The following is a 12,180-nucleotide window of genomic DNA, read 5'->3' on the forward strand; positions in this document are numbered from 1 at the left end:
GGAGAGGAGGCTGTGGGCTGGTTTTATATGTGATTTATAAATACATTGATTAGGAAGTTCTGATACGCCTCTCTTCTTGAGCAAGTATTTTAAGTTATCTGCTAGTAACACAGTGAAAAGATTTGCAGACTGTGAATGATTTTTGCATAGACTTCCTAGCCTGGTACAAAATTATGAGCTACAGCAATTAGTCAAGATGCTCTCCTAAATCTTATTTTGTATATACTAGGTAATGTTGCTAAGTACTGAGTGTGTACCTTATTGGATTAAGCTTTACGAAGTAGATTATTATTCCATGAGCAACAGCTGGACCTCTTTTGAATGCGTTCACTGAGTTGTGCCATTGGTTTTTGGAGGTTTTTTTGTGTGTTACGGAAACGAGCTTGTCAGCTAAACATAGTTTTCTGGAGAAAACAATTTAAACTTCTGGGCTATTATTATACAGGGAGCTTGCGTGAGGTCCAAATCAATGTGCGATATCATATTGCTTTGTCTTTCCCTGTTAGGGTTCTCATGGTGTTCTAGGTATATGTGACTTCTAATTTTTTTTGGTTTAATTTTTAAAATAAAGGGAAATATTTAAACCAGAAATATTTAAAATGAGGCTTTTTTTACCAAAGTTTTTTGTGTCTCTTTTTTCCTGGGCAAGTTTGCTTACATGGAGCATTGTTTGTCACAAAATACTTCTGTCTCTTTAAACCACATTCCTCCACCCTCATTTTTTTTCCCAGTCTCAGCTTCACTCCTGACTCCTCTCTTTCCTTGCTTCTCCTGCCTTGGGTGGTGAAGGGGGGATTAAGGAATGCAGGCTGCAGTCAGTTCATAATGCTTCATCTCTGCCATTTCTTCCTCACCCTTTTCTCTTGGTCGAGTGTGGATTCTCTCTTGTGTTTGCTCACCATGGGATGCAGTTCCTCCTGGGACATTTCCATCTGTTGTGGTGTTTCGTCCTCTATGACCTGCAGTAATATCTGCTCTGTTGTTGCCCTTTATGAGCTGCAGAGGAGTATCTGCTTTACCATGGTGTTCTTCAGGGGTTGCAGGGGAATCTCTGGAGACCTCCTTCTCTGACCTTGGGGTTGCAGTGATTTCTCACACTTTCTTTACCTCACTCCTCGTGCTTCCGGCACTGTTTTGCGCTTGCTAGATGTGTCACCAGCATCACTAATGGGCTCAGCTGTGTCTTGTGGTGGGTCCATGCTGTCTCTAACATGGGGCAGCCCTGTCCTCTTCTTACAGAGCCCACTTTTCAGCACCCGCCACTATCAAAACCTTACCACAGACACTCAGTACAGCATGTATTACAGTATGATAGGGTATCTGTTATTAAGGGGGGGTAGGAGAGAAGAAATTTCTGAATATAAATGTTTAAGCCCTTGGTGGATATGGCAGTGGTGCCCCCAGGAGTTCCCAGCTCTCAGTAGAGGAATGCTAGCAAGATTGTGGAGAAGTGTTTTATATGTGAATGGGAACAGCGTATATGCTATTCCTTAAATAAATTATAGGCAGCATGTTAATATTACACTAATAATTTTCACTGATGTTTTGTGCTTTTGTCTGTTCTAAGGAGTATGACTTCTGCGACGTCACCAATCATTTTGAAATGGGACCCCAAAAGTTTGGAAATCAGGACTCTCACAGTAGAGAGGCTATTGGAGCCGCTCGTTACCCAGGCAAGTACTTTCAGTTTCTTTTGTTCTTCCGTTAACCAGATGCTATATTTACTCATTTTACCTAATGACCTTAATAAGCTTTGATAATAAGAACTTGAACAGTTTTTGTTTGTGGTCTCTGGTGCAAAGCTCTGTTCAAACATGTTTAGAAGTTCTTGTTCTAAATAATTTATAGTCTCAAAGTATGAGCAGGAATACGGTAGCGACAACTATTTACCTTATGCTTGTCTTTTAAAAGAGTATAGACATTTATGAAACGGATAATTTAAGACAGGGGTCTGACTGAGCACATACTCTTGGTTCATGGAAGACAGGTTCACACTAAAAACAAACCAACCAAATAAATTAAAGAACCTGTAACCTGTTCCACTTCATGCTGTGCTCAGTGAGGAGTGTATGCTCAACTAGTTAGCTTTCAAATGAGTAGAATTTGTGAATAGAAAGTAATACATTTGTCCAGTGGTCTAAAATGAGCAATGTGAAAGTGATGCTAGGTAACATGTGTGATGTATATATTAGTGTTACCCATTTTTTAACCAGGTAGACCAATTTATGGTTGGAGAAAACCTTTGTGTATCTCTATATATCATGTTTCTTGTGTCTGTACAGATTTCATGTGCTGTGTGTGCATGCAGAGGGGCAGGAGCTGTGTGATCACATAAGTAGACATCAAACTTCTCTCACTGTTAGTCCAGTTTGCTGACTTTGTGGCCTAGTGCCTGTTTCTGAGTTGCCATTAATAATGGGAAGCTGGTTACATAATTTTATTCCATTATTTAAAATACACAAGTAATTTTCCTTCTAGAAATGCTGATTATATTAAAAATGAATGCCAATCCCCCTGATACTAACCATGTTCTTGTGAATGTTGTGGATCTTGGGCTGGTCTGCTGGGTAGAAATGTAGGCCTTTAGAATGTGAGAACAGACTTGATGTTTTTGTTTTCACAGTATGAGAGATGAAATATAAATCACTACTATTTTGATTCCTCAAGAAGGATGTCTGTGTGGGTTTCTATGCTACTTACAGTGTGTCACTTTATGACAGAAATTACACCTATTCTCTCTTTGTTTTTGAAAAAAATGAAGTTATTTTTCTACAAGTTTCATTATAAACCTTGATAATTTTGTTGTTGGTATGGAACTGAATTCATATTGATACCAACTAAAAATGAGGTTACAAGCTCTCTTCTGCTGGTTCTGATGGTGTCAAATGAAGTGAAGCTGCTATGAAAAGAGCAAATAATTGAGTCTTCTATGAGTGAATTTCCTGTTTTCCTTTCACTCTAGTTTTCAATACCTTGCCTCAAAAAGAAGAATATATCAGCCAAAAAGTGATAGTATCATTGTATTTAAATAGTTTCTCAACTTGCTTGGGTTAACTTTTGGTATAGATAGATTTGTATTTGATAACACGCCTCAACAAATGTAAGTAAAGAAATTACAAGTTGAACTAGAGGACTTGGATATCTTCACTGGTGGAAATGAAGGTGCCCAAGATCCTTACCTTTGTATTTTGATGAGGAGCAACGTATTTGTAGCTTAGCAGTATGTCAAGAAGACTAGAGAAAATAAAGTGCAGTCAAGAGGGAGTAGGGAAATGTTGGGCTATTGTTTTATTCAAGGCTTATGAATATTTCCATTCTCATTTCTTTTTGTAGGTTTATAGATAATATGAATGTGTTCAAAAAGTTTTTTGAACATGAAATTTAGTTTTTTGTGTTAGAGAAATAAGTAGTTTTAGTGATTTACTTTGAATTTAGTGAAGTATGCTTGACTACAGCATGTTTTTGTGAGCTGCACAAACATAATCACAAAAGCTTCAAGTGACGACAAATGTGCTACCTTCAGACTGTGTTTATCTGTTGCATTTTTAGCTTAAGTTATTCTGGTTTCTACTGCTCTTTCTGTTCTTCCCAGATAAGTTAACATTCAGTTTAAAGGCTTTTCTTTTTTCTGCTTAAAATTGCATATACAGTCTGGTCAAGACAAGAATAGCATCTCGTTTACCTCTGGGCTTAGATTGCAATCTGCCTTTGCAGTGACAACCTCCACCATGTGCACATAGCACATGGAAGATTTGGATCTCCTTGAAAAGTTTCAAAGCACTTTTCTTCCTAAAGAGAACATCTAATTTGGAAGTTGATCATAGCAAATAAATACATAAATATTTAAACCCTGTTCAGTTTGAACTCTGAAGTCTGCTGTAGGTTGATAGGAGCTGCTTGATGTGAAGATCATAGAATAGCTAGGGTTGGAAAGGACCTTAAGATCATCTAGCTCTCCCTTAAGACATTAAAAATAAGACAGTGGACAGAAGAGAGAGGTTTAATGGCCACAGAATATAATAAAACTGTGGTGTACAAATTCCTGAAAAGCCTGATCTCCCTTTGAAGGCAACCCTACTTTGACCATAAGTTTGGAGTAGCTGACAGTCTGTACAGCCAGATTTTGTCTGGTTCTGTGATTTCTAACACCGCCAAGATAAATCGATGTTTAATTTTGGAATTCACACTTGAACATTTAGATTACCCTCTTGTTCTCCAAGCTATGTATGATTTTGGAGAATGCTTGAATAAACAGAAGTGGTTGTACAAAGACTTTGGGCTCTGAAAATGCTAATCAAGCCTTCTGTATTTGTGTGTGGATTTAGGCTCTGAACTCAGTGTATATATAGGCACAAGAATGACAGAATCTCTAATGGTGGTGCATCTGTTGAAATTTTGGGGAGCAACACAGAAATGTGGATTTCAAAAAGAACATCTCAGCGACTCAGGAGAATGCTGCTTAAAACTGAATTTTAGACAAGCTCATTAGTGTTCCTGATGAGAAAATACGGATAACCTATGAGTTGATTTAGAAAAAATCATAAGATGGGAAGGTTTTCTGAGCTGGAGGCAAAAGAAAAAATAATGAAATCCATTAACCGATCATGAGAACATATGAAAAATGACAAAACTGCATTTATTCTAGGAAGCCCTGAACTAACAAACTGAATAAGACTCTCTCTGGCTGTCAAAGATGTAAGAGTATTTAGAGCTCGCCAGCGTACCCTTTTCCCCAGTGTTTGTCATGTTTGAAGAGTAACAGATATACCCTGCCACATGTCTTTTATCACATTAACATCACTGAGATTTGGTGAGAAATGTGTGATTGAAAAATTTATTAGAATCTCTACTCTCAACAATATTGAATTTAATACTTGAAATATGTTTTCTCTAGCTTCAATGTCACAATTACCTTAAAGTATAAGTTAATTATATTTATTGCTAGTTTTGCTTTCTGGGAGTTTGTAACAGCCACCCATTTTTACTATAAGTCTTATAATTTTAAATCTATAATTTTTATATGGAAATATAGAACTAAAATATATCATAGAATGGTTTGGATTGGAAAGGACCTTAAGATCATCTAGTTCCAACCACCTTGCCACAGGCAGGGACACCTCACACAAGACCATGTCACTCTGCCCAACCTGGACTTGAACACTGCCAGGGATGGAGCATTTACCACTTCTTTGGGTAACCTGTTCCAGTGTCTCATGTCCTCAAAGGTTATTGCCTCTTATTCTCACAATCAAGCATAGCAACCAAAAATGAATTAAAATTGCATTTGTTAGACTGTGGATGGTTTTCATAAGAAAAAAAGAATTGCATTTTTAGTAAGGGCTTAACTGCCATCACATTATAATTTATTTGTAGCTGGAAAATAGCATTTGTGGAGGTTGCCCACAAGAATAAGGGGTTTTTTTTAATGATTGTTTCTGGTGGTTTTGCATAATAATTAAATACAAATGTAAATATAAGTTATATATGTTAAGAAAGGAAAACAAACAAAAACCAAACATAAACCAGTAATTCCAATGCAATTGATAACACTCAAAACACTCATGTATGAACACATGTAGACAAAAAGATGAAGGAATTTTGAAGGTTTTTGAAGGTAAGACTTACTCTTGTGATGAGATTTCACTTTTCTAGTGTCAATCTGTGTTTCTGTGTTAGTGTTCCCTAGGTATTATAAGTAGCAGCGCGGCTGTTTTACACATGTGCCTTTATTACCAGAGCCATGCAGCAGTTGTGCTTTTAGGATCTTTAAATATTTGTATTATTATCATAGAGTCACAGAATAGTTTGGGTTGGAAGGGACCTTAGAAGGTCATCTAATCCAGCCTGCCTTCGTTAAGCAGGGACATCTTCAAGTAGATCAGGTTGCTCAGAGCCATGTCCAGCCTGGCCTTGAATGTCCCCAGGGATGGCGCATCCATCACCCCTCTGGGCAACCTGAGTTATTTGAAGATATTATGTACTGTTACATCATTTTAACAGTAACACAAATAATGGTGAGTGCTCCTGTTGTGTATTTTTTGTGACTGATTATATTTTCCTTTGGTATGACACATTTCTATCCTTCTAAATTTGTTGTGAAGAACCAACTCAGAATTGCAGGGCATGTTTTAAGATGCCAGTTACAGAAACTTAGAATGAAACAATAGTATGCGAGTGCTCCATCCTTGGCAGTGTTCAAGGCCAGGTTGGATGAGGCCTTGGGTGGCATGGTTTAGTGTGAGGTGTCCCTGCTCATGGCAGGGGGGTTGGAGCTGGATAATTTTAAGGTCCCTTCCAACCCTAACTATTCTATGATTTTATGTTGTAAGGCAGACAAAGAACTGATTAATGATTTTGGCTTTCTTTTATATATAGTATCGCTCACTAAAATTAAGTACCTACATCTATAAAACAAACAAGTAATTAAATAAAACCCCAAATAGTTTTAATTAGTGATATATAGTTAGAAAATCAAAACAATTATGGCTGATGTTATACATCATGAACTTGTGCCTAATTTAATTCCTTGTGTATTGTATTTTGATAAAGGACCAGTTTCTCTATTGCCAGAATAAACATAAGTATATTCTCAACCATTGCAGTTAATCAGATAGTGTTTGTATTCAATGAACCTTGTTTTTATTGCATTTGAACCCTAAATCTGGTGCAGTAACTAATATCTATGGCAAACGTACAATTTATTACTATTTTTAGGGAGCTGTACCTGAACCACACCTATGCACATACACAGATGTCTTTCCTTCTGGAGGGTTTGTCAATGTGTACATATGTTTCGAACAATTTTGAGAGAAGCTGAGTAACTGGTAACGGAACACTGTATGCCTGATACATTTTCCACTTTTTTGAGTAATTGAACAATTTCTCTATTTGATAGCTGCATTCAGTTGAAGTCATCTTCAAGACAGACCTAAGGAAAAATGAATTATAAAGGCTTATTTTTGATCATTCAAGCTCAATTGTGAAGTTATTTCTGTTTAAGCTCTGTTTCTATAAGAACACTCCCAGACCTGTTTTTCCTGGGAGTGTGGGAGGTTAGACTGTGCATAGTTCTTTGTTGGCATTGGGCTAATTCATAGAACCATGGAAGAGTTTGTGCTGGAAGGGACCTTAAAGCTCATCCAGTTCCAGCCCCCTGCCACGGGCAGAGACATCTTCCACTAGAGTAGGTTGCTTCAAGCCCCATCCAACCTGGCCTTGAACACTGCCAGGGATGGGGCAGCCACAGCTTCTCTGGGCACCCTGTGCCAGCGCCTCAACACCCTCACAGGGAAGAGCTTCTTTCTAATATTTAAGGGCCTTTATTAAGTGATGGCAATTTGTGTAAGGGAATCAAAGCTGAATCTTACTGGAAAAAGTATATGGACCTTTTATTTTCTAATGGAAACTGAACTTTAAATAGGATTTGTGAAGTTATTCTGTTGAATAAGTACAGAATCTACTGTACTTTCTCTATCACTATGCTATGTATGTCTTACAATAACTTCTGGACTAAAAAACTAGCTGGTGCCTATGTACTTCAGGATGGGGTTTTTTTTTATCTATTAGATTCTGCAAGAAACATCTGCTGGCCATCGCTGTCTTCTTTGGCACAAGATACACTGAAATCTGTGCCTCTGCCAGCTCTAGTTAGGATCTTCTTAGTACGGAGGCTTTTTTTGCTGGCTAAGAGGACCTGTAGCTAAATTTCACTTTTTCTATTTTTGTTCTCCCTTGCTTGAAAACTCTAGGCTATTTATAGTATGTAGTGTCCTGTATGGTCTGGACCTTGTCAGTCTATGCCTTCCAGTGAATTTAGTCATTGTTTAAAGGTGTTTATATATATTTGCACTCCTGAGTTTATGCATATGAAGGTTAGGAGTTGCTGAGGGAGAATAAAGACTTTAGATTTCATCTATTTTTCTGTTACATAAAGAAGTTGTTCTCTGTGAGGGTTCTGAGGCACTGGCACAGGGTGCCCAGAGGAGCTGTGGCTGCCCTGTCCCCGACACTGCTCAAGGCCAGGTTGGATGGGGCTTGGAGCAAGCTGCTCTAGTGGAAGGTGTCCCTGAATATGGCAGAGGGTTCGAACTAGATGAGCTTTAAGGTCCTTTCCAACCCAAATTGCTCTGTGCTTGTGCCCATGTTCTATTTTTATGGAATAACGATGCACAAATTCAGAGCCGTGCAATTCAATGGCTACTTTTCCTTCTGCCAAAGAAGCCAATATGGAGAGATACTGAGAAATTTTTTTATTGGTATATTATAGCTGGAAATGTAAGTTATGTGGGAATATCACATGTGTGCACTAAGTGATGACTGAAAATCTTAGGGCTAAAATGACCTTACTGTAGTGTGTAACTCTCTGCATTAAATGCTATGCTTTCCATCCATCAAAAAACTGTTTTGTTTTTGATCACCATTAGGAAAATAATAGTGGTTCTGCATTACCAGAAAGTCTTTTTTGGCTTTTTGTGGTATGTTAAATATACTCTAACATTTTCATCAGAGTTTAACTTGAAAAAAAGCAAGTGTGGCCCTGACTATTATATGAACAGAGTATAATGCATTAGCAGGTTACAGTCTTTTATGACAAAAACAGTAATTAAAACAGGATAGCTTTAATTACTTTAACGATCAGCTTGTGTTTGAAAAGATGATTGCATAGTAAATGGTGACCTTGCTACACAAGAAGTAATGGATTTTCATGTTGGCTTATAAGCAAACACTTGTTGGTATTGCAAACTTACTACCAAGCAAGTAAGTAATACTTACTAAGAATGTTTGTCGTGTTTTTTTCCAGTTGTTATAATGAGACTTGAAAATTATTACAGCAGATATAACTGCTAATGTAATATCCCTAGAACATTTAAAAGTCTAGGGTAGTTTTGTAGTTGAGTACTTCAACAAGGGATTTACTTGAAAAAGAATGCTTTCAATATCACCAAATATGAATCAAATATATTATAAATAATGTCAGTATGGCATTATTATTATAAATAATATCAGTATGTCAGACAATATGAGCAGGGTGTTTGTATGGTTTGTTAAGCAGCAACTTCAAAATAGCTGTTATGATATCCAACAGAATGTGAGATCATAGTAGGAAAAGATAATGTGATCTTAAGTGGATGAGTTGGTGGGTATGAAGTAAATTTAGTGAGGCAGTATTATTGTTACAACATTAATGAGATTACTATTGGAAGGATTCCCCATTCGCAAAGAAGATGTTGACAAGTTGGAAGGAGATCAGAGAAGAATTACGTGAATGGTTTGAGTTTTGTGTTTTAATAACAGATGAAAGACTCTGGATGTCTTTCATTTATATTCAGGCTTATCAATGACAGTAAAATGTCTTAAATGGACTGGCAGTAGAGATTTTAAGACTATTTCTGGTAGCACAGTGTAAATAATATTCTAGAATGAATTTAAATTTAAAATCAAATATGGGATCCACACCGTGAGAGGGAAATATCCCTTTAGATGGAATAGTTCTCCTAGAATGGTGGGCAACTGAATTCAACCTGAATCTTTGTTTAAGATCTGGATATATCTCTGAAGGACGTACATTAGGTCTGCCAGGACTTATAAAACTGGGAAAAGAATTACTGGAAGAAAAAAACCTTGCAGTAGTGGCACTTTTCACTTAGGAATTGAGGAAGAAGCGTGAGCAGGGTTGTTTGTTTTCTGTCATAGACCAGATTTGCTAGGAAAAAGAGAAAACAGATATACACAGTCTAAGTGATTAAATATGTATGCTTCTAATGACTTTAGAAGCAATTTGGGTATTCAACTTTATAATCTGTCTTAGGTTCATTCTTGAGAGTGATGGAAAAATCGGGTTTGCTTTCTTATTTTTCAGTAACTTAATTTGCTGTATGTCATCAATTGGCAACAGGCTACAAAATAATCCTGATTACAAAAAGAATACACTAATTACAAGATTTTGCTTTAAGGTGCTAATTAACCTAATTACAATAGACCCAGGTTCTGCGTTGCAATGGCAGTCTTTGTTCCTTTTCCTTGCAATAGGTATTTCTGAATATTGGCTGATTTATTTGCAGTTCGAAAGGATTCAGGACATGGATATGTGGATTTTTTTAAATCTCTTCTTTATTTTTCCTTTTTATTTGGTTTTGTTCCCTATGTTAATTTCTTTGGAATATTGATTCCATTGGGTGTGCACCTTTTAATGGATCCAAATGAATTTTATAGCTATCTTTGGGTGTTTTATGAAATGCAGTAGAATGGAACTAGAGAGATCTGAGCTTCTGGTGTATTTTAAACAAGACCTTGATTTGCAGCCAGAGAAATTTTGCAGTTTTGCCTTAAGCACGTGGTTGAAATTACCATGTTTAGTTTCCTCTTTGAGAACCTAATTTTTAGTATCTCTTCCCACAACCTCCTAAGCGGTTGGTGTTCTTGAATATTATGAGTCTGAGCAGCAAATGCTCACATTGTGAGGAAATGTTCTCTTTTACTTGTCTCTTTCAATGGGATGATTAATATTTTCCCCTTGATGTGCTGAAGATTCTACCTTATTTGTATATCTGTGTAGTGCTGTAATCACTCAGTACTCATTGATGAGACTTCTGAAACCTTTTACGACTCTATAACGGGAGTATTAAGCATATGTAACTCATGCTTAGCGTATTCAATGCAGATGTGTTCGATATACAGATAATCTTTGAAGAATGCAAAAGCAATATTGCTCTGCTAAGTAGAAATTTTCTGTTTCGTAGATATCTGTGCTTTGGGTTTGGTTTTTTTTTTTTTTTTTTTTTTACCATAAATCTTCCTAAAATCCTAAAGAAGTCAGCATGAGAATTTTCATTCTCATTTAGTTTGTTGAGACAGTATAAAGCAAAGCACTAGTTGCTCAAATTCTCACTCTTGGCTGATGGCTAACTCATAAACGAAAGAGTATTCAGTGGAAAAGTATAATCACAGAATGGTTTGGGCTAGAAGGCGCCTCAAAGCTCTCCAGTTCAAACACCCTGCCATATGCAGGGGCAACTTCCTCTAGAGCAGATTGCTCCAACCCGAACCCAACCTGGCCTTGAACAGGGTGAGGGATGGGGCAGCCACAGCTTCTCTGGGCAAGCTGTGCCAGTGCTTCAGCACCCTTACAAAGAACTACTTCCTTAAACAGCAAAGAATTTCTTCTTTGACAATTAAGACTTTTTTCCTTAAGTTCATGATCGTTAGGATACAAAGCTATATAGTGACCTTTAGATTATGAAATCACAAGCTTAGACCTGTGCTTGTGAGCATCATATTATGAGATGTGTGCTTTCTTGTTCTAAAACCTCATCTGCTTGTACAAACAGTTAAACTGTGAGTTTTCAAAGAAGGATTTTAGAGAAATGAGATTTGCAATAGGAATTAGTTTTCCTGATTTGTTTCGTTTTGCTCTTTAGTAATGAAAATGTATTGTATCTGCTTATGCTAATAGTGAATTCTTTTATTAGAAGGTATTCATGTAGAAGCATAATGAATCCAGTGTACTGAATGGCTGCTGAACACTGAGTTGTTTCCAGGGGATATGTATTAACCTATTCAGTTTTTTACAGTGAATTACATGTATCTGCACTTTGTAGCGCAGAACGATTAAGCTTTTACTACTCTGCTTGAAATACTTTAATTGCCAGGTAATGTTGTACTTCTCTGAAAAAGCAACTGGCTCAAAAAATTGAGGGAAATGCAGGCATGAGGCGCAATGTATATCTTTGATTTTACATCTTCTACTCAGTCCATGTTCTTTAAATCTGCTTTCCACATATGTTCCACCACATAAAATCTCTTTGAATGCTTCCATAAACCTGTAATATTCATATTTTTATTTCTTTTTAAACTGAGGGACTCTATTTCCAAGTATGTGCAATATGATACCGTTGACTATTAGAATGTGGTGGATTAAAAAGGTTTGTGGTAGTGGTTTTATCCTTTATAGAAAAGGAAATGGGCTTTGTTTGGGAAGTTCCTGTCTGACACAACAGGAGTACTTGGTCGAGTAACTGAAAACATGGAGGTGTATCACTGGTGCGATACTGAATATGATCAGCTGGTTCATTTTATAATGTGGTTCATGCTGTATAAAATAAGCTTTTCTTTCTAAGCCATTTGTGGGAACAGTCAATTCACTGTCAAATAGGTATATTTATTTGCGTTTCTGAATTTAAC

General features: G+C 36.9%; 1 protein-coding gene across 3 annotated transcripts in view; it reads left to right on the top strand.

Annotated features, from left to right (window-relative positions):
* Positions 1-1,571: 1,571 nt before the first annotated feature.
* The window catches only part of CTNNA2 (catenin alpha 2), a gene marked incomplete at both ends in the record, with an annotated part of 463,369 nt that continues 452,760 nt past the window's right edge, over positions 1,572-12,180 (top strand). For all 3 annotated transcript variants that reach the window (XM_080629642.1, XM_080629643.1, XM_080629644.1), the window contains one exon: positions 1,572-1,673. In XM_080629642.1, the coding sequence (XP_080485768.1) occupies positions 1,572-1,673 (102 nt within the window). The remainder of the gene's footprint in view (positions 1,674-12,180) is intronic.

This window comes from Psittacula echo (genome assembly GCF_963264785.1).
Source record: "Psittacula echo genome assembly, chromosome: 1".
In the NCBI taxonomy this organism is placed as follows: Eukaryota; Metazoa; Chordata; class Aves; order Psittaciformes; family Psittacidae; genus Psittacula; species Psittacula echo.